Source organism: Battus philenor, unplaced genomic scaffold (assembly GCF_028537555.1).
Source record: "Battus philenor isolate CCGP_79_NKW_IND1 unplaced genomic scaffold, ilBatPhil1.0.hap1 SCAF_30, whole genome shotgun sequence".
Taxonomy (NCBI): Eukaryota; Metazoa; Arthropoda; class Insecta; order Lepidoptera; family Papilionidae; genus Battus; species Battus philenor.
Genome location: NW_027181694.1, coordinates 3,486,313 through 3,513,275, shown reverse-complemented (window position 1 = coordinate 3,513,275; position 26,963 = coordinate 3,486,313). Strand labels below are relative to the sequence as shown.

General features: G+C 36.6%; 1 protein-coding gene across 1 annotated transcript in view; it reads right to left on the bottom strand.

Annotated features, from left to right (window-relative positions):
- PAPLA1 (Phosphatidic Acid Phospholipase A1) overlaps positions 1-26,963 on the bottom strand; it is a 161,119-nt gene that overhangs the window by 17,150 nt on the left and 117,006 nt on the right. The window contains exons 2-7 of the mRNA XM_068771192.1: positions 14,670-15,296; positions 5,883-10,804; positions 4,148-4,274; positions 2,505-2,619; positions 1,686-1,761; positions 73-216 (exon numbers count right to left, since the gene is read on the bottom strand). Of these exons, the coding sequence (XP_068627293.1) occupies positions 73-216; positions 1,686-1,761; positions 2,505-2,619; positions 4,148-4,274; positions 5,883-10,804; positions 14,670-15,296 (6,011 nt within the window). The remainder of the gene's footprint in view (positions 1-72; positions 217-1,685; positions 1,762-2,504; positions 2,620-4,147; positions 4,275-5,882; positions 10,805-14,669; positions 15,297-26,963) is intronic.

Genomic DNA, 26,963 nt, shown 5'->3' with positions numbered 1-26,963 from the left:
AGCCGTTAGTCGTTTCCACTTCTGAACATGATAAACCAAACCTAAATCCGCCCCTGAGTTACTGTTACTCACAGGCGAAGAGCTGAATGCGTCCGGCACGCTGGACTGTCGGTGGTGCTCCATAACGGACGGCCCGTGCATCACGACGAGCTCATCGTTGGGTAGGATCAGCCTCCTGTGCCACTCTCCCGTCATCACCCCGTGCTTGTATTCCTCCTGGTGAAAATAAGTTACGTCAACAGTCATGACAGTCTTACGTAAGGTTTTTTCTCAGTGTAAGACACAAGAAAATTAATTAGAAAAAAAAAAACAAAACTATAGGGTTGGAAGCGGTCTGCATCCATTATATAGATAGCTTGATCTTATGACTTTTTTTTTTGTTATAATGGTCCCCGCTATTGGGGACCTCTCGTTCCCCTGTCTCGTGTGGGACAGGGACTTTTTATTTCTAATAATTTATTCACATTTTTTTATTATTATCATTCTTCTCTTTCATGTATCATATTATCTGTCGTACTGTTTCTTTCATTTTACAATTTTCCCAGTCTTTCTCTTTCATTCCATTGGCCATACATCCGTCCTTAACCACTACATTCTAGGTTTCCTTACTATTTTATTTTGCAACATTATATTTATTGTTCAAACATTTAACACATATTTTCTTTATAATTATCATATTATATTATACTGTTTATTGCACTATTTTTGGTACCACTTTTTTTTATTTTATTTCTATTAGAGAGATTAATACTTTTTATACATATTTACTTAGGAGACTTTAATTATAAACTTTGAACTACAATAAAGACTGTAGTCTCAATGGACTACACTCGAGATCACACTATATACTAATTTCTTAACATAATAACACATTATAGCACTGTGCTCCTCGGCAAACTTTTTGAACTGTCTTCGCGACACTAACGCCCTCCTTTTATAAACGATAGTATTAGTACGTAACACTATTAGCTTTCCAAGATTACCTTAATTATAATATTTTAATGGTTGCTATCATACGCACAAGTTATTTAAAGTATTTTAAATTCGGAGAGTGAACAGATGCCGACAGGCATTATTTGATTTTGAGTGTCTAAGTGCGGCGCTGGAGTTTTTAAGTTTTGCACATACACCCACAGGTTCCGTCTGCTCGAACTTTAAGGTTGTCGAAAAACGATGGATGCAGTCAAATTACAACTGATATTTTTTTATATGGCCCCCGCTATTGGAGGCCTCTCGTACCCCTAATTAGTTGGGATCAGGGTCTTTGTTTACAAATAAGTTTTTCAGATTTTTCATCTTTATTCTTCACTCACTTTCATGCTTCTCAATTTCTTTTATTCTTACCTTATTTCACAACTGATTTTAGAAATATATGAAAAGGCCTATATCTAGTAGTGGACGTCTCACGACTGAATGACGAACAAGGACTTGTTAGAGTGTTATCATAAAACGATGCCAGAAAACCTTGTGAAGGTAGTCAGAACACCATGAATGCTTACCACTTTTAACATAGTCTCATTAGAAATATACAGAGGAGGTTTATATATGACACAACTACCTACGGTTGACTATTTCTTCGTAGTTTTGATTTTTAATTAATTTCTGATGAATTACATTCATTTGAACCATTTTTTAAGGTTATAAACTTTTTTTTTCGAGTGTTGAACAATGAAATGAAACCGTACCTCCAACATCTCCGCAATCGACTCCGCATAGGGCACGTACCGTGCGTCTGTATTACCTTTGTAAAACCAACTGCATCTGTTGAAACAATTTTTACTTTATCATATTTTAATAAGTGACAAGTTATACCTAATAATGCAAAATAGTACCAACTCATTTGTTCCTATTGCAGTGAAATATTATTAATTCTATAATTTTACTGGCAACACCACCACATAAAATTACTATAGCACCCGGCGTTTGATTTGGAGAACGCAAATGTAAATATTTAATGAACATAATTCTGCTTTATGTACTTATGTGCTTTTGTACACAGGATGATTGGATTTAGATGTAAAAACTTTTAAGAAACATACCTAAGAACATATTTTAACAGACAGTAAATATACCTCATTTACTGTCTTCTAATGTAATGATAATATTATAAGAAAAAGTCGTTCTAAAATTTGAATTACGTCATATTAAAATTACTTATTTTTTACAATCAAAATTTAAAATGCGGAGACATCTGCAGATTTTGTACTGTCAAATATTATTAAATTCAAATATAGGAAAATGAATTAACGTAACATTTCAGAGATCTTTAAAACTTTCTACGTTCAAATGCCTTTTTACTAAACATCCTGCATACACTAAACATCCTGCATACACTAAACATCCTGTATACACCTACGAAACAGAAACAAGCCGATCTTTTCCGTAAGCTGTTCTTATCTTCACGATATGTTATATCGAATCACAGGTAATATAACTTAATAGTAGGTTTATGTTATTTTCCTGATTAAGATCGATAAACAGGACCATAATAAAAAAAAACTCACCGCAAAACATTCGTGGGTTTATCTGACCAGTACACTGGAACCCTGAGCCTGCCCACCACGTTCACATCGTACCTGCCGCCGTCAGTCGCCACCAGCGTTGTTTCGTCCAGCTCAGCTGAAAGTGGGTTCACTTTTAATATTCCTCTGTTGGGAAGCAACAAGAGTATGATCTAATTATCACTACTTTCTTTATTTTTGTAAATATACGAGGGCCAAACTGAAAGTTTTTAGAACTGGCAACTTAAAAGCATTATATTAAAAAAATAAGTTTAAATTTTGAAAATAGAACTCTTTACCAATAATATTGAGTATACATTTCATTCATTTGTCATTTGTTTTACGATTTGGCGGCAAATTGAAAATTGTCTGTGCACGTCAGAATGAATTTAAGCCGAGAAAATTTTCGTGCAATGATTTTTTATGACTTTCGATGTCATATAAGTCAACAAGAAAGTTATGATAGACTTCGATTGGCTTTTCACGATGAAGCCCCATCTCGTGACACAGTTTACAACTGGTTTAATGAATTCAAACGTGGTCGAACTAATCTCACCGATGATTTGCGTGAGGGACGGCCTTCTACAGCGACGACTGAAGACAATATCAGTGTTGTGCGGCGTATGATAGAGACTGACAAAAGAGTGACCTATCAGCAGATTCGGACAAGTCTAGGCATAGGTATGAGTCAAGTGCACGAAATCCTCCATGAACATTTAGCGGTCAGAAAGCTTTGTGCCCGCTGGATACCGCATAATTTGACCGAGGCTCAAAAACTCCGCCGTGTTGATTGGTGCCCAGAAATGATCCAAAAATTTAACGGAGGTGACTCAAATGCTGTGTTCGACATACTAACGGGTGACGAAAGCTGGATTTACTGTTATGATCCGGAAACCAAAAGACAGTCTGCTCAGTGGGTGTTTCCTTCCGAAGAGTTGCCAACTAAAGTGGAGAGAGGTCGAAGTGTTGGAAAAAAGATGGTGGCCTCGTTCTTCGGAAAGACAGGTCATTACGCGACAGTTGTCTTAGAGGATCAGAAAACGGTTAATGCAGAGTGGTACACTAACAACTGTTTGCCACTTGTCTTGGAAAAAGTTCGAGAGAAATGACCTCGCAGCAGGATCCTCCTTCATCACGACAATGCCTCGTCGCACACCGCCAGGCAAACGATCGACTATTTGGCGACCTCAGACGTGGAATTACTGGGTCACCCGCCGTATAGCCCCGACCTCGCACCCTGCGATTTTTATTTATTCCCGAAAATAAAAGAAAAACTTCGAGGAAAACATTTTATGGACGCCGAAGAAGCAGTGGCTGCGTTTCAAAACGCCGTCGAAGAGGCCCCTAAGGCCGAGTGGGCAAGGTGCTTTTCTCAATGGTTCCATCGAATGCAGCGATGTATTGATGTAAATGGACGCTATTTTGAAAAGTTATAATAAACTAATAACTTGCTAGAATGCTTAGTTTTTGATTTTCTAAGAACTTTCAGTTTGACCCTCGTAGTAGCATCTCCGTAGATACACCGGAACCAGCTAAATTTCCAAAGTAGTCTTTATGAAATAAGTCTGGAAATCTCTGCTCTATGAATTAACTTCCCCTTTAGTGAACAATTTAAGTGCTTGTTATTCTCTTAACGTTCTACTTACGGCTGCTGAAGGCATTTTCCAAAGCATTGGAGTCGACCACTGAGAAACCTTTCCACACTTTCTCCTCGGCCTGCGCTTGGTAGAACCAATGGTATTTCACTGGACTGTACTCTCCCGCCGACCGGTTCTGAAAGGTAAAACTTCTTATTAGAACAAATTGACACATGCATGACTTCATGTTCTTCATAACTCTTTATAAGTTCGATGGTGTCCAAAGTAAACTTCGAAACTATCATTCACATAAAATAATTGGTGATGTAAACTCAGAAAACAGAATATCTGAATTTATTATTACTTAAAAATAAGTGTACATTTTATTAAAAGGCCTATTCAAATATTCGAATTTTCTGGAGGGGCAATATTATACTTCTTGTGAGTATTTCAAATTGTACTTACATTAAATATTACAAAAAAATAAATAAATATATTAAGAAAAAATATATATTAACAGGAGAAAATGTTTAATATAAAAACCCTTAGCGGAATGCCTGAAATTTTAAAGCAGGTTGCATGCCAGTTGCCCAACCCTGACCTAAACAATTACATATAAGAGAGTTAACGAGGTCTTCTAATAATAGAAGGCATTACTTCTTCTAGACCAGAACTCCTACTCGACCTCCTAGATATTGCGACAGTAGATCGAAACCAAATAACTTCTCAGCCAAATCATATGCTATTGTCAGCGTGTTCAACTTACTGGATATATACAATACATCTATAAATAGGGCAAGATTTTTCATATAAACGATAGTATCTTTGCTGGAGTTTTCTCCGCTACTACCTGCATAAACGCTTTCCAAAGTGGATGTAATATTAGCCGTAGAAATTCTACAGGTTATGTCGAGGTTCGGACCTCTCGGGTAGCTTCGAATCGGAATGAAAAATGCGTTTTAACTTTAGATTCGTCATCTGGAGCCATCGTACCGTAGTACTTAGTCGAGTGTCTGTCTTAGCCAGCTCGGCGGGATTCCGAGTTAGTGAAATAAATAATGAACCAGTCAAAACAGAAGCACAGCCGCGCATGTGACAAATCAATCCATTCCTAATGAGAAAAAGTAACCAGATAAAAGCATACTTTCGAAGCGACGACCCTTGCAAAGATTATTGTAAACAAGTCTCTTCTAAGAGCTTTCAAAGCTCAGTAATTTTAAAAATTGTAACCAACCCTAAGACTGCATTTCTAGATTACAAATTATCAGCACTTACAGACATTATTAGTTGAAACCCATATTGGTTTGATTTGCGAAGACCTTATCAAAATTGTCTGCCTGAAACTTTCCAATACCTAACTAAATTAACCAAAAGAGGTTTAATGTAAAATAAAATTAGTTTCAGCTTATAATTAATTTATGTACATACATGGAAATAACTTCCCGGAACTATCAAGCAGTATCTAATATATTTTATGTTAGCGTGATTTTTAAAACATGACTCTTAAAGAATACTACCATAGGCTGATAAATAGTGGGTTCTGTAGACAGGGATTTGCTTTGAATATTTTATAATTTCAACAAAGTGCAAATTATTATTTCTAAACACCGACATTTTCCAGTTTTAGGTCCCAACCAAAAACTCAAAATATACACGACTTTCATCAATTAGGAATACTTATAAATCAACACATGAAAAAACTACAAGCCTAATAACATATGAAACATAAGGATAGCCAGAGCGTAACTAACGTTTGAAAGTATTATAATTATTTTACTTAAGAATTTTTCTTAAAAATTCGTACCTCTGCCACCATAGCGACGTTCTCTTCTTTATCTTCGTCTATAGAAAAGTCCTCGAAACTGACGGTGAACGATCTTCCCGTGTCGTCTTTTTTAGTCTCCATTTCCTTAATTTCTTTTCGCGCTTCAGAACTATTTTTACTCATATGTCTCCTATCTTTTACGTTTTTCGAATCTAAACTATTTAAATTTTCAGCGGTACTATCTCGGACTAAGCCGCTACCTATGTTACAGCTATGTTTGCTTTCTCTGTCTAATAATTTGACAGAGCCTGTCACACTGTCAGATGGATTTGTTTCAACAGTTTTATGTTCGCGTTTGTTACTTTTGTTATTTAAAGAATCATTGTCGTAAACTACAGTGAAATAATTAACCGACCTAACTATCTGCTCTTTTGGAATGAAATCTATATTAGCTGTGGAGGTCAAATCTTTCATTAAGTTCATATTAGCAATGTATTTCTCATGTGGAATGTTTAGTTTATCACAAATGTTTTGTTGAAGAGATGATGAATTTTCTGTAGTGGATTCGTCACAAGTGTTTGCTGTCATATTTTGGGGGTTTGTCTTTTCTTGTCTGTAGTGGTTTTCGGACTGGCTTAATTCAAAAAAAGATTTTGACGGATCTGATTGTGTTGGGGCTGAAAAATAACTTGATAATCTGCTAAAATCATAGACGTCTGAGTTTTCGGATGTCGTCGGAGTAGGGTCTGACGAGAATAAATCTGTCGATTCTGGTAATGATGCCGGAATGTTAGTAATAGGTTCATGAATTGTTTCGGATTGAGTTTTGGTATTTGAAAATAGTGAAACAGATTCGTTTTTATTATCTTCGTAATATTCTTTGCTTTTTACGCCAAATGCACTAGCGAAATCTGGTAGCTTCATTTCACTTTGTGATATATTTGTCGGTACGTTTTCGATGGATACATCAGTCGCTTCTTTGTTTAGTTGTTCCGTAGATATGCTTGTGGAACCTGTGTTTGTCGACTCTAATGCTAGAGAATTTGGAAAACTAGTACTCGAAGAATTCTGACTCATCATTAAGTTAAGAGCTAAGTCATTCTCAGACAGTGTATCCGGAATGAATTGAGCCAAGTCTGCTTTGTTTTTTTCTAAGAATCCTTCATTAGATAAAAGGCTTAATTTCCTCTTGAATTCGTTCTCAAAACCAGGAGGTATTCTCATAATAGGAATTTGGTGCATCGAATGAAATGCATATAAACTCGACGGAGATGTTAGAGAATTCCTGTAATGATTTTCTACAGCATAATTTCCAGTGTCAAAATAAGAAGCTATAGTAATTGATGGACTTGTTGAAGTAGGTAATTCAAATGTCATTGAACTTTTCTGCATTCCAAATACTTCTTCACTATGATCAATTTGTGTTTCTTCCATTTTCTTATATCTTTCCACTCTGCTAGTAAACGTATCCCCTTCCTGAACTGGATCTTCGGAGCTTCTCTCCCTTTCTTTGAACTCAATTTTATCGTCATCTGTTTCAGAAGGCTCGATGACGTATTCTTCAAATATGGGAAAATCCTTCTTTGCATCCTGTTCTATAGATTGCACATCTAAACCACTTTCATCTGATTTAGAATCTTCTTCTGCGGGCGGTGCTGTTGGTATACTCATTTGTCGAGGGAGAACCGTTGTCGTATCGTCGAATGAATTTTTGTATTCGGCTTTAATTTCGTCACTTGCGTTAGTTGGTATGTTATCAAAGAATAAAGACTTATTTTGGAAAAATCCTGCAGAATTACCCACTAACTGTAGAGTATAATCATGTTCTACGAGGACGTTAGAAGTTGGTAGAGGACTGTCGCCTGCAATCCATGCATAGTTTTTAACTATAGTTGTATTGTTATCATTGACATCCAAAAGCTCTGTCGCAGCCTGTACATGTATTGCTTCAATGGTTTCTTCAGTTACATGTGAAATTTCAGCGCATTGGTCAGGTTCGAAATCAGAATTACTTACACCTGGAACACCGTTATCGGCAAGGGGAACTTCGACAGGATTTGATAGCTGTATTGGTGCAGTTATGTTTTCAATAAGTTGATCGGTTAAATTTTCAACTTCTTTTTCTTCAGGCTTATTAACCTCTCTGCAGGTTTCACAAATATTTAAGTCATTATCATTTTCTGGTTCGTCTAAAAGAATATTTTGTATCAATTTGTTCTCTGATAATTTAGGTTTATCAAAAAAGGCTGCAGCGCTCTCATCAAATCTGATGTTATTTTCTTGTTTTACAGAATCCGCGAATAAAATTATATTTGACTTATCCGGATTTTCAGCAATATTTTTATATTCATTGGATAGTGGTTGGCTAAATAATGAAATGCCTTGGAATGCGGTTGCAGGTGTTTCAAAATATTTTAAGGTAGAGTTATCCAAATTGTTAAAATGTTCTTGTCCAGTAATATGGGACGACGAATTACTATCAACCTCCTGTTTTATATCAGATTCAATAGCGACATTTTCTTTCATTTCAACATTACTCAATTGCCAAGAAGCTTTTGCAGACATTAAGTCGGTTGCACCAAATAATTTATTATTTTCTGTAATCTCATGCACCGCCTGCGAAGAATCTTTACTTGACATTTCTTCTTCCATTTTTGACGAAGACGGCTTACAGAGCAAGTCTTGTTTTAAACTTGTGTCGCAGTAGACATGCGAATCCGAAAAATAGGAGTTATCAATCAAATTTGTTCCTTGCGTTTGGTTTTCGAATGGTTTAAAATCTACGGTATTATCTGTGCTCGTATTGAAATCCTTTACATTTTCTGTGGAGCTCAAAGTGAGATCGTCAGACTTGAGTTGATTTTTTGACACACAAGTAAAGGTGGAATCGATTTCTTTTTTAACATCTTCAGCCTTACTCGCAGAAGGAGGAAAAGTCGCACTCCACGGAGTTGCATTGATAGTTTGACCAAAATGGGTATAATTTAAAGTTTCGTTGGAGTAACCTGTTGAATACGTATTTCCTGATGGATTAGCAAAAAAATCGAAATAAGAATGTCCAGATACATCAGATCCACTTTTGGGTGCAGTAGTATTAGTTCCATCAATTATTTGGTAATTATAATCACTAATTGATTGTAGAGCCGGTTCTGCCTTAGGAACAAAGATTTCCAAATTATTATCTTGTGTTTCGGGAAATTTGTATGATGGCATCGATTCATATGGTTTATTTTCTTGTTCACGTATTGGATCAACTTTTGTATAATTATAAGCGGGATCAAAAAATGTGGTGACGGAATTTTGAATCTTATTGATATCTATCGAACTTAGCTTAGATTTTAAAGATCCAATAATTCCATAACCTTTCGATTCCAGCTGAGGACGATCGAAGCTTTCGGTTGTTTGTCGGCTCAAATCAAAGACAGTGTTGTAATCGGGCTGTGTTTGCGGCTGGTTGATTTCATACCTTGGAAATGATGTATTATCCTCCATTGATTGCGTGATATCGAATGGCGGCACTGACTGACCAATACCTGATAAAGATATACCAGAATCCTCAAGGGTAGAATGGGCAGGCATCAAAGGCATTTGAGGCGTGTACATCACGCCCTGAAAAGTATTCGTCTGCACAGGATTGATAGTGGGTTTTATGTTATTGCTTATACTGCCAACGCCTTCAATAGGGCCAGAATAATATTGTGGTTTCTTCTTTATCATTCTGAAATTATGATTATTGGACACTTTTGGAGGTTCTGGTAAATTTTTGATAGGTCCTGAGAGCGTAGGATCGAATTCATATGTTCTTATAACAGTATTTTTATTTTCTTCTATCTCAATATCTTTACTTCTCATGTTAGACGTTGCTGAAGAATCAATTCTGGAAACTCTTGACGGTGGTGGTACGGGGACCAATATTGTAGGCTTGCTTAATGATAAACTGCATAATGATTTCTCAGAAGGGACCACTTCCAGTAATTCTTCGGTGAGTTTAGATATAGGCGGATCTAAGTTCATCTGTGACAGCTGCTTTACTGATAGATCAGATGGTTGTGAAATGACGTGAGGTAGTTCAACATGTGGTTTTTTGTTATCTTTTGCAAGTGTAGCTGATGGTATATCTTTTGTTATAGTTTTGGAAAGGCCAGTTGCTTTTGATGAAGGCGGTTCAATAACAATTGAAGAAGTAATTTCTTTTGCCATGTTTGTATGTGGATCATTTATTGGGGTTTTATCCTTCGTTGATTGTGAATCAAACACAGGTACAAAACATTTTGCAGCTTGTGACACATTCTGGTTATGCTCTGTTTCTACAGGAGTATCAAAAGTTGGTACAAATATGTTATGAATCGGATTTGCAAGTGGAGGAGCTTGTTGTTTTACTGGATGATTTGCGGAAATACGCCTTGCAACAGATGGCGGTAAAATTGTTCTGTCGATCTGTCCTTCTGGTTTTGATATATTTGAAAACATTGGAGGCGGCGGTATCACAGACATGTTGGCACTAGTCACTGTTGTTATAAATTGAGATTGAGAGGTAATCATAACGTTTGGTTGTACAGTGTCAACTGATTGAGATTTTTGAGTATGTGTTTTGATTTCTATGTCTTTGTTTATGGGCACAGCTCCTTCAAGTGGTGGAAATGGATGATTATCTGGTTTTTGGTATGATTGCGATGAACTATTTGGATCCGTGTGAGTAATTTGATACTGAGTTGTCCGATCAACAATGTTATCAAGAAATGGGGATTTAAGAACTTGTACGTAGAGTCCACCTTCCAAATTAGTCTCCGTTTTGCACATTTCGGGAACGTTAGTCGCTTCGGGTATAAAGTACGAAGGTGTATTTGCAGGGCATAAAGGGCTGTACGTGGATGTATTTTGCGAAATATGTCCAGATCTCAAACCGGGTATCTGCGCATACATTTTCTTTCTAGTAGTTATCCGATAATTGGAAGCAGCGCCTGTAACAAACAAGATCGTGTTTAATCATAATATTAGCGTCGAGTATTTCTACTCGTTACTTGCTTATTGATTCTATATGCGCAGTATTCTATACAAAGCACTTAACTTGCATATTTTATTGCATATGATAAAAATAGAGACACATTCGACTTATTTGCAGTAAGTAAGTAAGATACATTGAGATAGATATATTTCAAATCATAAAATGAAATAGCATTAGAATAAGTACAAAATGGACTTTGTTCATAATTAACATTAAGGTTTTGGCTAGGTCCTACATTTAAACAGTTCAATAGTTTCTGAAGGCTTCTATTCGTTGCCTTTTTATAATATAATCTGTTAGTCTGTACGAGTCTGAAGTACCAATTAACAAGTTTTCGATTTTCCTTGCAGAAGATATGGAAGGGGAGAAAAAAATGTTCGTAATAAGCTCTTGTATTATTTAGCTAAACAGACATTCATGTAAAAGATGAGATGAAATACCTCGGTGTAACGAGTCTCTTTTAAAATCTACTTCATAATATTACAGGGAAATGAAGGTAAAGACCTTTTACATGATCTGGCCAGTAATGAGTTTTAATAAGATTCAATTTATTTTATTGGAATTATGTAAACATCGTATAGCTCTCGGAACTGTTGGAGTATAAACATAGTTAATACTTAATATTAGTTCCTGCAGAGAAAGCTCGTCTAAACAACTTACATAAATCACTAATTCCAGTTAGCACAGCCCTCATTAAACTATAACTGTCACTCTACTCTAGATTCAGGTCTCGTAATGATAGTGTCGAGTTGTCACCTTTATAAACCAGTTCCTTGTTAATATGCATAAGAGAGTATATCAGGAAGTAATGAAATGGCATCTAGAAGTTTTAGGTTCGATTAAACTGTGACCGTTCGTCCAACACAAATAGTCAACATCACGATGCCTCTGATATCTGACACTAGGAACCGTAGCTAGAAAAATTCTTGGGCAATCATTTTCACTTCAATCGTTATAGCAGAACATAGGCATATCCCATAGATTTCCAAGACCATTGGTAGCGAGGGACCTGCATCTAGACTATTCCGAAGATTTTAACAAATTTGTCTGTCTAACTACGCTTTGCAATGCTGCGTTTGGCAATCCGTGGTCTCTACTGCCCCTTCTCGTCAATTAGCTGGGCTAGGTCCATTACTTTTGTTATACTGATCTTATCATTCCTAATGTAATCCATTATATAAGGAGCATCATTATCTTATATGAACAAATCAGAATTGACGCTACCAAAGATTTTTAGTATTGGTACGTTTGAAAAAGGTTAATAATCGTTTGTTTGAATCGCCTTTTATAGATCAAGTTACCGACCATCTTGTAAACTATCTATTCTTCTAACCATTTAAATACTAAATATCTAAAACAGTAAACGTTCATGGTGGATATTTTATACAAAGACAGTTGTTATCACAGTGTGTTCATATATTATTTCTTCTTTTTAGTGTATGCTCTTGTCGGAGCAGTAGTAGCTGTCGCTGCATGGCGTTTCTTACAGTTCCCCAGCCTCTCTGTCTCACCATTAACCTTTACATGCATATAATCACGGGTTGCTATGAAAACCTTCGCTCCATCTATCCATCATAAATGGTCATATCTGGATTCTGTGCCATTTACTTTACCCGGCCAAAGTATTTTCAAATTTAAGTCACCGACTGCTGAAAGGCATTATGTATTTGATTTTGAACTCATGGAGATCGGAGACAGTAGCTTTATTATGAATTTAATTGATTTATTTGATATTATAGATAAAGTGGTAATTCTGAAATAAGTTATATTAATTTATTTTTTAACTTGGTTTGCGATAGGTCAAATACTTTTGACCGTATGAAATCCGCCGGGGCAGCTAGTTGTATGTACATACATATATTGTATCTGTGACATTCTGTAATGTTCAAGCGTGCAATTTGTTGAAACGACACTTAGTACATATTTAGTACGCAATCACGGCACAACAAAATGGATGTTATGTACCCATCTAACATAAACATATGTCATTTCAGTATATATATGCATTAAACTTTGTGGCATATTTGTTAACATGTGCCAGCGTGTACTGCGTAGCTTTGTATTTTATATGTTGTCGTATAAGAAGGATTTACTCAATTTTTTTTGGTAAATTTTAGATGTGATCGCATTTTTCTAAATGATACAGTAATACCCCGCTTTACGCGAGGGATACGTTCCAAAAAAAATCGCGTTAACTGAAATTCGCGTATAACGAGGTTTATAATTAAACATAGTCAAAAATTATTACAAAAAATACAAACCATTTTAATCAATCACTTTAATTCTAGGAACAGTTTATGCAACACATACTCTTATTTTTTACGGAAAAATACATCTATTGGGTAACGTTTTGTTTACGTTCTTGTAAAATACGTTCATAACACCCAACACTGTTTTTAATTGTTTGACAGATGGTCAAGACACCATAGAGAAGTTGATGACTACATTATATTTATATTCACTCTTTCGCGTAATTCGAGGCATTTGAGCGCGAAATTTGCAATTCGCGTTATAGTGAAACCGCGTATAACGGGGTCGCGTAAAGCGGGGTATTACTGTAATTGCTTCGTGCCCATTGGTATTTACAGCATCAGGATAAGGATAACATGTCTTTATAGGTACTAAGCTTGAAGTCTTTCGAGGGACTTGTGTCTTTTATATTAGATATTTTGACGGATTTGCAAGTTGTCAAGCTTTTGTCGTATTGGACGATCGACGAACTGTCTAAATGCCTTTGTGGGGTGTGGGGGAGGGGAGGGGGAGATATCTCGGCTTGAGTTGTCGCTCGGAACGCTGTGAGCATTTTGATTACTGTTATCGGAAAATAGAGAATGAGATCTAACATTGAGAACTTACAAAAGCTTTGGCTGCTGCTTCTTTAATCCGTAGTCAATGTTTCAGATTGTAACGAACTAGAAATATCCAACCGACGTTTATAAGAAGAGTATGAAAATAATAAAGAGGAAGTGAAAAATTTCGTAAAGAAAGTAAATCCCTGTTCTCAACAAAACAGGGGGGCGGAACGAGAGGTCTAAGAAAAAAAACCGAAGTTTATAAAGTAACCACAATAAGCAACTATTTTTGCTCTAGGATTATATCTCGAAATGTGCCTACTTCGTCGCGTAAGATACTAAAGTGTAACTTGCATTTAATCCAGACTTATGAAAGTCCATTGCAGAACAGCATTCATACTGAGTTTGCAGTCGTATCTACTACATACTTATAAGTCAATTTTTAAAATTCTATTCGTTTCGTACTGGCTTCACGTAAACGCCGCTCTAGAGGTCAATTGGGGACCATGAGAACGACAGACCGCGCGGCGCCCGCTCCGCACGTTCCGTTTGCTTTAAAAATTCACTTCTGTCGTGACGCAAACTCTGCTCTGCAGGTGCCTAGCTGACCTTGATATGAACAACAACCGTACATAACAAGCCTTTATCAATCCGTTCTTATATTTTTAAATACATTTTATTTGGCGCCTTTCAAACTTGGTTTCTTAGAGAATCATTGCGGAGAACTATTCTGTTATTTCACTGTTCAATATTATTTCATATGCCGGTTTCAACGTACTTGTTATGCGTAGCGGTTTTATGTAACATATTTTGTATTTTCATAATTTAATGCTACATGTTCTATTTAATTCAAGTATTTTAGTTTTAATAGTATCTAATAATGTTTTATAACTATTATTCTAATAGTAAGCAAAATTAAATTATGATACTACCTCACAAATAGTACAAAATTTGTCGATAATTTATATTTGTCAATATATCTAACAACTACTAGTGATTTATTGCAAGTAAATTTAAGTTCAAACTCACCTATTATCGGAGGTTCCTTAGGCGGCGGCGCCAAATCCTTGACCATTTCTGGGGCGGACATCAGAGGAACACTAGCGTCCTCAGGGCGCTGTATTTGCGGCTCATAATATTCCGGCTGTTTTACCGCATCCGGTGTCTGTTCCCGGCTTTTCATGCTGAGCATATTCGAGAAAGAACTGAACACTGCACTAGCCACTTGAGGGAGAACAGTCGGCAGCTGAGAGAAGTTCTGAGCGATGTCTGAAGTAAGACTATGCTGAAATTCATCTGTTGCCGATTTATCTGGCTCGTTCAAGTTTATCTCCTCCAAATTCTCTTCTTCTGTATTCAAGTTGTCTCTCTCTTCTTTGACGGCGCTATTCAGTGGTGCGCTGACATACCTCGTGCCGTGGAGCCTAGCAAAGTATTCGTTCACGTCGAAATCGTCTTCGGCGCTGACGGGGGCTTTTGACGTCGCATTGCGAGAGTCATTTATGCTGTTATTGTCGCCGAAACTTTTGACTGGTGGGTTAAGATTAACGGGTTGTTGAGTGTGAGTGAAGTTCGATTTTCCATCGCCGGATGAGAGATCTGTTGCGTTCTGGTCGGAGTGCACCAAGGAATGCGCTTGGGATCCGGATTGTACATCTGGAACAGAAATTAATTTTGTTATAAAAACCCATAAGTAATTATTAAACAATGATTATGAGTAGAAGAACCATGGTCTTAGGCGTTGTAGGAATAATTGCTCAATATTTAAATATTTATACTACCACTAGTTATTTAACAAGCTTGACACTGTGGCATTGGAGCTCATGCAATAAATATATGTTTATTCAATATATTATACACATGGGATTATTCACTTGAGTATGTCATATCAAGAATGCAAGAGAATCCCAGTTTGATAGGTATTAGAAACAAAACGAGGAGTTATGCTGAAAAACCAAAGTCACCGACGCAGCTCGAAGATTTTTCGTCAGCAGTGGAAACGTGCGGGCACATGGAACCGATGGCTGTTGCAGTCGAAAGGTTCTTGAGTAGGGACAACTGGTCGGTAGACGTGGCGTGAGTAAGCCTCTGGACTGGATGGTGAGACAACCAAGTTCGCGGCAAGTAGCTTGATACGGCAAGACCGTTCATCATAGCGATCTTTAGAGAAGACATATGCCTTGTAGTAGACGTCTATCGGCTGATATGATGATGAGGAACTATTAATTTAATTGTCAAAGATAACTTATATAATTACTCTGTTTAATATTGAAAGATATATCAAGCTTTGTAGTAAATTATGGTAGCTTTTGCAATAACATTAAATATTATAATACCAATTTACCGACATTTTAAAAACAGCATCATAATATATTTTTTTACAGAATCTAACAAACCGAGCGCTAAAAATACATTTTGTTATTTTTTTATCAATATTGAATTATCTAATCGTGGTTTATTATTGACATTATGACATACAAAGCGATCACTCTGAAATACATTTTTTTATATTTTGGCCATTTTTTTGCAGAAAGAAGTCTGTTTGAGCTAGCACTTAATACAAGTATTAGAAGCCACAGAGTTAAGAATAACTAGAAGTGTCACTGAAATACGCTTCAGAATTTTTGTCTATTATCATTAAGACGTTATCTAGGCTGCACCATAACGGACGACAACACCAGAGAGGAGGATATCGATATCCGTATCCAGAACTCGCTGAGATGCAGTGCAACACTTCACAAGGTTCTAGTGTCTAGGCTCCTAAGCAGAAGTACAAAAGTCCGTATCTGCAAAACCGTAATACGACCAATATTGATGTATGGCTGTGAAGCTTGGACGCTAACTTTGAAAGAAGAACAAAAACTGCTAGTGACGGAACACAAATCATGCGGAAGATCTTGGGACCAGCGAGAAATCAAGACGGATCTTGGAGGCTCCGAAAGAATGCCGAAATTGAGACTTTAGTAGCACAGCCAAATATCATTGGCGAATATAAAGCTCAACGAATCCGTTGACTTGGTCACTTGGAGCGAATGGGATCGGATCGGAGCGTGAAGGTAGCGTACCTGGAAAAACCGAGGGGTCGAAGACCAGTGGATTGACCCAGGTATCGCTGGATCGATCGCGTTGATCAGACTTGCGCGAATTGAATGTCAACCAAGGGCAGACGATGGCGCAAGATAGAGGAAAGTGGAAGTCTCTCGCTTCGGAGGCCAAGACCCACTTTGGGTCACTGAGCCAGCGGAGTAAATAAGTAAGTAAGTAAGTATCATTAAGACGTATAATATTACTTACGTAGATGGAACCTACAGTTTTTTAAACAAATGTACTTGACTACACAACTAAAGTAATCAAGTACTACGATGTATTAAACGAAATAACTAGGAATATATTCGTAGTGTATTTGTATGCGGTGGAAGTAGGAGCGCGAGGTATAACAGAGATATCTCTATGTAACCTGATGAAGGATTTCGGCCGGTCAAGAGAAAACATAAGATCATTTCTATGGCTCTAAAGTTGGATTGTTAAGATGCGATGCGTTTCATTTTTGTGTCGCAGGTCGACAATTTGATACATGAATGAAAATGACCAATGTTTAGCCACTTCCGCACATGCAGTGGTAGTCGTGCAACAAAGTGCACCGCCCGCCAGCCCGCTGATAAATGCGTATGCGGCAAACAATGCGAATTACACAACCGCCACCGTTAAATCACTCAACACGTGTTTCACCCCTCCACGGGGCATCTTAAGGAGTTATGTTACACCGATTAGCACCAAACACAGAGTCAAACTCTGAATTTGATGTATTTTACCGTAAACCACTTTATTTTTCTCGGAATTGATATTTGTGTTTATACTGAACACAGTTGGTCTAAAGCAATTTAACAAATCAACCGCAATAGAAGCCTGGCGGCTGTTCTATAATTCGCACGTGGTTTTTATAATGTCAAGAGCAACAGAGAAAAACAAACAGATAACACTCCCCGACTAACATTCGACAGGTTAAATCAAAAAATATTTTATTATTTTGCAAACATTTCAAGTTCATAAATGATACTGTAAACAAAATAAGTACTTTGATATAGTGGTGATAATAAACGAATTCTTTTCTTATTCAACAGATAAAAATCTACTTGTTAATATATTAACTTAAACAACATATACGCAGTTAAAGTTTTGTAGCCGTAAACAGATTTATTTATATCACTACTACTAGCTCCACTCAGAAATGATAAAATCTGAACGAACAGAAATTACGGATATAGCCCAGCGGACTAGCAAGTTGAAGTGGCAGGCCACAAATCAGATGGTCTCTCGGTCGATTCTTGAGAACAGGGATCGGCAAGTGACTTTGTTAAGGTCGTATACACTTGATAAATACGTATTACCTCGAATGAAGTTAACGCTATTAGTCCTGGGGTCTTTTAAAGCTTCGTCGGAACAGAGTTCACCGGTCTGCAAACTATATTCGATTCATTCCAACCGGTCCTAGCAGTATTTATATTCGACATCTACGTTTACGTATCTTCTCATTTTTGATTCGATATTGTATAGAAAATAGAATAGCATAGAATAGAATAGAATAATTGGATTCTAATTTTAAACTTCCGTTTTTTAGTAGAAAGAGACTGTTGAGACTGAGAGTTCTAATTAACCCCAATCAGCTAATAAAGGACACAAAGGAAAATAGTAATCATGGTCCAAAAATCCTAAAGGTACATATTGGTCCTTTTCTTACTTAGGATGGACTTCCGCAAAATAACGCCTGAATCCTTTAGATATTCTAAAGGTGGTCAATCAGGACTTATGGATACGACACCTATTCTGTTCAGGATTTCGTGTGGAAGAAAACAGAGGTTGTGCGTTATGTATTGCAACCCCACAACGTACGTTGTTTAATATAACGCGGCGAGTGAAAAGGAACGCGGGTAGTTCAAACATTTGCGACTCGCTTATTGAACGCGACCGCTTTCTCGTCGATCGCTACCAATTGTGTACAGTCGCGGGGAAAAACACTTTCATAGAGTTATATTTATGACTCTTACAGGCGAATAGATAGCTAAGATATGTATATTAAGAGAAGTTCTACGATTGGATTAACTTCAACTGAAATATCGCTTTTTTTATTAAATGGCTGTTTTTGAACGGAGTACTTAAATCTATGGCTAAATAAGTTATATTACACTTTTATGTTGATTTGAAATAAATGTAAAAGCTTTTAAGATTTTTGCCGATAAATAACCTTTGCCCCTTTAAATATTTTAGTTTACATCTATAACCAATCATCCTGTATATGTGAACAAATAAATCACTATCGAAGTTATGACCTTTTGTGTTATTTTTTGTAATTTTAAAGGTTATTCTGTGTATAAGTATATATCGTTAATTTTTTAATAAAACTGATATATAAAGTGTATCTATGAATCTGTGCGTGAAATGTCAATAACGAGGGCGCTACTGTGCAACGGACAGACAGGAAAACAACAGATCTTGTAAAATAACTTTTAACGAGTTTAATAAATATTTGTATAGCTGGAACAGCTTGTGTTACAACTACTTAAGACGTAACAATGTTATGTTAGCACACACTACGTCTTCTACGTTTTATTTACGACTACTACGTTTCAAATTCACAAACTCACTACGTACAAAATGCCTTTCTTACTGTTGCAGTGGTATCATCGACTGCAGTAAAATTACAATTGTAATACTTTCCATTTAGATTAAAAAATAAGTTAAAATTTAAAACTTTACCACACGCCTGTACGCGTTGACGTGCAGTCCTTATAAAGCTCGACATTTGTGCTTAGGCCTTGCGAAAACCTTTCGAGAAGGAAATCTATTTTTCTCAGGCCAATAGTTACTAACAGGTTACATAGTAGGAAATATGGCGCCGTCGCACACCGTGTTATATTATAATTCAGCCTTGTTACGTTAGATTTTTACTTTAAAATACTCTAGAAGTCTTTCGACAACTTGATTGCTGATTGTAATTTTTATCCAACGGATCAGCGCTCCGAAACCGTGGTAGCTTACTACATATAATGTTAGACTAACTAAAAATTTAAAAGTACGTATAAAAGCCTTCTTCAACACAGTTATTGATTTTTTTATAATTTTGCCAACGGTTCGTGAAAATAAATGAGATAGATTTAATTGATAAAGTGCGTGAAAAAATCTGTAAAGAATTCTGTTTTCAAATTTTATTTTATTTTTCATTATTTCTTTACTATCGAGATTAAACATCTTTCAATGACACCTATTAGTGATTAATATCTGTTGTAGTAAACGAATATAGCGCTATAATAGTGATAAAAATTACAAATAATTAGAAAATTGTAATTAAGCAGTGGTAACCAATCGCTGAAGTACTGAGATTTGCGATCGTAGGACGCGGATTCGATTTCCAGAAAACAATCTTATGTAATTAACATTTTGTATTAATTATATAGAAATGCCACTGCACATAAAGAAGTTTCCAGGGTGGACAGCTGCATCATCTGCGTACAATAATGCCACATTGCGATCGTATGTCCGCTTGACAAGCGTGTCGAAAATGATATATCCACCCATAGATATCTTTCGGGAATGATCGTAATTATTTCAGATAGGTAAAAATAAAACACAGTAATAAATTCAAATAGACTTGAAAATGAATAAAAAAGTAAAGCAAACACTTAAATAAATAAAGTAGTACCAAAAATAGTGCAATAAACAGTATAATATAATATGATAATTATAAAGAAAATATGTGTTAAATGTTTGAACAATAAATGTAATGTCGCAAAATAAAATAGTAAGGGAACCTAGAGTGTAGTGGTTGAGGATGGATGTATGGCTAATGGAATGAAAGAGAAAGACTGGGAAAATTGTAGAACGAAAGAAACAGTACCACTGATAATATGATACATGAAAGAGAAGAATAATAATAATAAAAAAATATAAATAAATTATTAGAAATAAAAAGTCCCTGTTCCACACGAGAAAGGGGAACGAGAGGTCCCCAATAGCGGGGACCATGTAAAAAACAAATTGTTTTAGAAATAGTCAATTAATTGTTTTCTATATTCCACTGTAACTATTAACTACCAGGTTAGTAAATGTATTTCTAAGAATAATTAGAAAATTTATACGTCAAATGTCTGACAGATAGCGACAGGGATTTTAATAATTTAATGTGTGATTTGTACGGAAAAACTAAAGTAACACATCATCATATTATCGGATAGACTCCCACTGTAAAGTATAAGGCTCTCCCAACAATAACTGCTATTGCGCTGCCCGCGTTCTAACAGCCTTAACTATGTCGTCGTTCAACCTATAGGGAGCTCATCTGTAACGTTATTAACGATATTATATTCAATTAATTATTAGTCTATAATCTTTCCTACCAGCATATGAGACGGAGGTCAGGACGGTGAAATCTATGGGTGAGGCCTGCCGTATGATGTCCAACAGTGGACTTTCTAAGACTGAAATGATGATGGGGAATGATACGTATCTGACAATCCTGTGAGCATATATGACTTACAATCAGAGCTCCCATTACATAACCACGTCAGAGAAATTAACATTTGCGGCACCTTTGTTTTTCGGCATTGACTTTTCGCGAGAAAGGAATTCTCTCATATACGTTCAAGATACGCAAAAGAGAAGACATCTAAGCTATTTTTAAAATATCAAATTGTTTACTTAAGCAACCTCTTCTTCTCGAAAGAGTTTCCAAAATATTTTTAATGGTTCTTCTTTTATCGTTCAAAGGTAGATTGATGGTGATATTTCATAAACGTTTATAGTACAAGGCGTCCGGTGGCAGAATTCGAATTTCAAATTCAATTTTATTTGTAACCGTTTGGCTGAGGAGCGGGGAAGGGGCAGAACTAACTTGTTATTCGTGTGAATTTTTCACACACTTTTCTTTTACATCTTCTAAACTTACTTTAAACTGTTAACCTTAAGTTTTTCCTGCTCTGATAGACTTACCTTTTTCAGGATAATTTCTTTGAATAATCGTAGAGGTATTATAAACAAAAAATTCTTATTCAAACTGTTGGACAATAAAATTAAGATACCCTCGCTGTTGCCAAGTGTTAATTTCAGAATTCCAAGCACTCCAAAAGTCAAAGTCAAAATCGTTTTATTATACATAATATAAGATCGTTACAGTCATCTATAAACGCCAGCTTAAAATTAAGTTTACGCTAATCAATCTACAGAGAAGAACCAACGAAAAACTCAGTGGGATTTGTAGTTTCCTTTTTTTATTTTTACAAAAAAAAAATTCCTTGAAATTGGAACAATTAATTTCCGAACATCTCAATCCTAAACATAGTTTAAAATAGAGTAATATACCTTTCGACAGAGCCCGTACAAAATTTCTTAATTCTTGCAAGTTTTTAAACTGCTTCAGTAAATCTAACGACATTTATACGGATTCGAACAAATTTCGTAAGACTCGTGTACACGATGTTTATTTATAACTTGTAATGGATACTTTTCGTTCAGAAATTTAAGACAAGATATATGTCTTATGTATATAGTTAATATAATTAGTGAATGCTGTGTATACTATTAACAACTGCGTATCCTCAACAAATCAGTCGATAGTAGCCCACTGCCAGGCGTGGGCCTCTCCGAAATATTGCAACGATATCGGGTCTTGCACTGCCCACATTCGCGACCTTAAGTATGTCTTCTGTCTACCAAGCGGGGACCTCTACTAATGCCGCATCAACCGGCTTGTGTTTTTCTTTAATTCTTTGCATATTTCATGTAATAATACATGATTTAAACTAAAATTCTTACACCCCACATATTTAACATAGATATTTTTATATCAAAGCAAAGCGAAATGGGTAAACTCGTGAAGAGTGCACTTTCGAATTGCCCAAACAATCTAATTACCCCCTTTGGGGTGTGGGCCCAAAATTGAGGAACACTGGTGTAGATCAAACAAATAAGAGTCATCTTTGAGGTGGTTTATAAATTTTTCAAGCAGTTCCTGGATATACAGTTGTATAAAAACAGGTTTAACTACTGCTTAATAACGTATTTACTATATCTGGTGTATTTCATGTAAATACCGTCACCGCAACCTGTTTGGGTCGTTTACTAACATGTTTACATTTAAATTTAAACAATTTTATATATTATTGCAACAGTTATAGAGTTGAAAATGCTGTGAGTTTGAAAGTAGGTTTATATGAAAATACTGGGATTCGACTCAGTGATTAAACCACGTCAAATTATCGGTTTAAGTAGTCTTGCTTATTTAACTCTTAAGTTACATTTGTACTTTAAGTAATGGGCAAGTGTCGAAAGTTTCTGAACGTTCTAATCGCGTATGAACAATTTGCATGGTAAGCGGTGGTTGAGACAAAGGATTTGAGAATAACAACAACCTTTATTAACAGCAAGGTCTGGCAGAAAGCCTCGCTGCAAACTTGAACTTCTATAGGTTTTATGTCTGTTTATACCGCAATCTCCATACTTAATAAAGCTTGAGCGCTTTCAAAATTTTTGTACTAAGTTCATATTTTGGTTTGCGCAGATATGACCAAGTGCCCAAGCGGTTATCGATTCTATTTAATCTGACTTACTCTATAGCTCAAATGGCATTAGCATTCGCGGGTACGTGGAGGCAGTACGCTAAAGGCGCTAACATCTTACCATCTCTTTTTAAGTAGCAAACTTCGAGGGCTCTCCAGGAAGCCTCGGCACAGGCCATATCCTACATTTTCACTGGATTAGGAGACCGCCTAGATCTTCTATCGCTTCGGTGATCGCGAGGAGACCTCACTCGTCAATAATACCTGTACCATTCCGACTCAATGGCACCCAAGAAGGCCATACTTTGACTTGGTCGGTAGCTATTATCTGAATTACGTTACCACAACTTCCAAAAGCATTAGCGCAGGGTGCATTGGCGGAAGAAACTCCAGCAACGCTTCTATCTAGTATGATCCGGAGTTGGTGACCCCTGACACACAACTGAAAGGCCGGCTGGTTTTCGATTGGTGCCGATTCGACTTCGCCGGAATACCTTTATCCTTTTAACTTACTTCTTACTTTAAATCAATGTTTCTTTTTCTACATGACTCACATGATAAGTTACTTCGAAGTACTTGAAATTAATAATGCTTTGAATAGGTAATTGTAATAATATTTATATAAGTAACAACTGTCGCTATTAGGTTATGGCATGAATTGCTAGTAGCAATAATAATTCGCGCTAAATCGCTGCTTGCCTTTATAACACCTTTTTAAAAAAAGATGGCAAAAAGCACTTTCTTTGTCTCTAACATAGTATCGACTAGCATTTATTCATCTACTTTTTAGACGATAGACGCCCACGGCAAGACACAGGCCTACCCAAAGATCATCACGACTACCAGCGAGCATATTACATATTCATATTTACGTAATACCTTTTTCTTGTATTACGTGTACACGCATATTAAGTATGTATTTGTTTACGTATAAATAATTATATGTAAAAATATATATATATTCTTAAGTAAGAAAAGGACCAATATTTAACCACTTCCGCACATGCAGTGGTAGTCGTGCAATGAAATGCACCGCCCGCCAGCCCGCTGATAAATGCGGCAAACAATGCGAATCACACAACCGCCACCACCAAATCACTCAACACGTGTTTCACCCCTCCACGGGGCATCTTCAGGAGTTATGTTACACCGATTAGTGCCAAACACAGAGAGAGAGAGAGAATCGGTGTAACATAACTGAAGTGGAAGTGGCTAAATATTGGTCCTTTTCTTACTTAGGATGGACTTCCGCGAAGTAACGCCTGATTCCATTAAATATATATTCTTCGTAAAATATAATTTCAACCATGTAAAAGAGTGAACAGTTCAGCAGTAGCACATCGGTAGAGGACTGAGACTTGCGACTGTAGGTTTCGGGTTCGGTTCTTGCGATACAGTCTTATATAATTCACACTTTGCGCATTAATTATATAGGATTGCCACTGCTCACAGACAAGTTTCCAGAGGATGAGCTACGATAGCAGCGTCATCTGTGTACCACAATACTATATTACAATCGCCAACTCGTCTGCCAAACTTGGCGATTATGGTATATCTTCCAGGGATAGCCAGTGCCTTGCTGTGGTCGTCTATGAACTGAAACGACGTGGAGATCACAGCTGACGTTATTTTTGCCAAAAAAGAAGAAAGACATTAGTGTAGTATAGGTGTATTCAGGAATGACTAATAGAAGAGACCCACTTCTTACAATACAAATCTTCTTTGAAGAAGAAAGAGAGAGCGAGCGGGCGATAGTATCAGATTTACGGGGTACCTCAAGGATTTGATTTTGACCGTTTGTGTTTAGGTGGTGTTATTCACCAATTCCTTTATTATCTGTAATCAAACTGATCTGTGATTATCCGTGAACACCAGTTTATTTATCATTCGAATGTATTTCCTCATCGTTCAATGTATATAATTATCCAAAGGAAGTGGTATCAAGTCTAAGTCTAAGTGTTTATGTTTACACGAGCTACATCATTATTAAGTTATTACATATGTAATTGCTGCTTTATATCGTTATAATTAATGAAAACATTAATAAAATGAAATCAAAACATGAACTTTCGAACCGTTTCATATTTACAATTTGAAACGAATGTAAATACATTGGTTGAAATAAATTGGTTAAAATAAAAAATAAATGAGGGCAAAGGACATCCGCAGAAGAGCCAAGGTTACTGAAGTAGCTCGAAGAATATCTTGTATCTAATAGATTCAGACGTTATTTTGCGTAAGTCCATCCCAAGTAAGAAAAGGACCAATATATAGCTACTTCCGCCATGCAGCAGCAGTCGTGCAATAAAGTGCACCACATGCCAGCCCGCTGATAAATGCGCGTGCGACAATCAATGCGAATTACACAACTATCACCGTTCAATCGCTTAACACGCGTTTCACCCCTCAACGGGGCATCCTCAGGAGTAATGTTACACCGATAAGTGCTAAACACAGAGCCTTATCTATTACCTAGATTATTTACTTACCTAGATATCTTGTCTTAAGTAGCCACGGGGGGGAGCTTAGTCCGCTCTGATTTGTTGAGCGTCTGTGAGCCTATGAAGCTCGAAGATGCAATATCGATGTTACCTACACTAAAACGTATTATGATAAAATAAACACTTTGACCAAGCACAACATAGGGCAAGTTGCGCTTGCCGTGGTCTCCACAAGATAGAATAATCGTCACGATCAGGGAAATGAGGGGGGGGGGGAGGCAAACAACTGGACAGGGACGTGGTCTTAAAGATTAAAAGAAGACCAGAACACGGGAAATGTAGTTTCGTTCGTCAAGCGACAGCTAAGGCTGGACACTCTGGCTAATGGAACAGGAGTTATGTGGAAGGCGAGACGGCTTCGGCAACGAGGAAGTTCTTCCCGAACGTCGGGTCAGACTTGACGCACTGCGTACAGTGGGGCTAGACACGGTTGTGGTCCAAATGTTCACGGGGCATTGGGGATTCGCCGAGTATAGATTTAAACTTAAGGAGAGTCCCTCGTGCGCTTGTGTCCCAGCGGTGGACCAGACCGTGGTTTACTCAGTTACGAGCTGCCCCATGTTTGCAAAGAAAAGATGGGAATGCGAAGTGGAGCTGGAGGTAAGGATAGAAAGCGGCATCATTGTCTTCATTATCAAAAACAAAGAAAACCGTCTCAAATCTTTACAACATTTTTACAAAATAATAAAGAAAATAATAGGTCATAAAAATGTAAGTACATACAAAAACTAAATTGTGATACTAAAAGAATTCGGCGAAGTAAAAGGGGCGTTGTGTGTAAGAATTGTAAATGAAAGAAAAGAGTATACAAGAGAAAGTAAAGAATTAAAGAAGACATATAAAAGAACTTGTGAAAGATGACAGAAGAGAACGCTTATTAAAAATTACTGTGCAAATATTTGAATCAAAAGTCCTAGTCATAGATTTTAGATAGAGGAACGAGAGATCCAGGCCCAGGTATAAAAATCATGTAAGATATGTGATTCAATACTGACGTGGTAGATTTTAGCCTGTATTCTTTCCCTTTTAGTGGAAAATTTTTATTATGTATTTACTTGAATTAGTCAAACATTGGTTCAAATGGTCAGTTACTGGGTAAGTGGGCGCACCTAACTTACTATCATTAGCTGTTTTAACAATTGCGAAATATGTCGCAGCAAATATTTTAATCTTGTCAATGGGCAAAATGGCCATATTCGATAGGGTCATCGCTAATGTTTTTTACGCCTTGATTTTATTTTGAGCAAAAATTACTATTACTTTTCTTTTCTCAT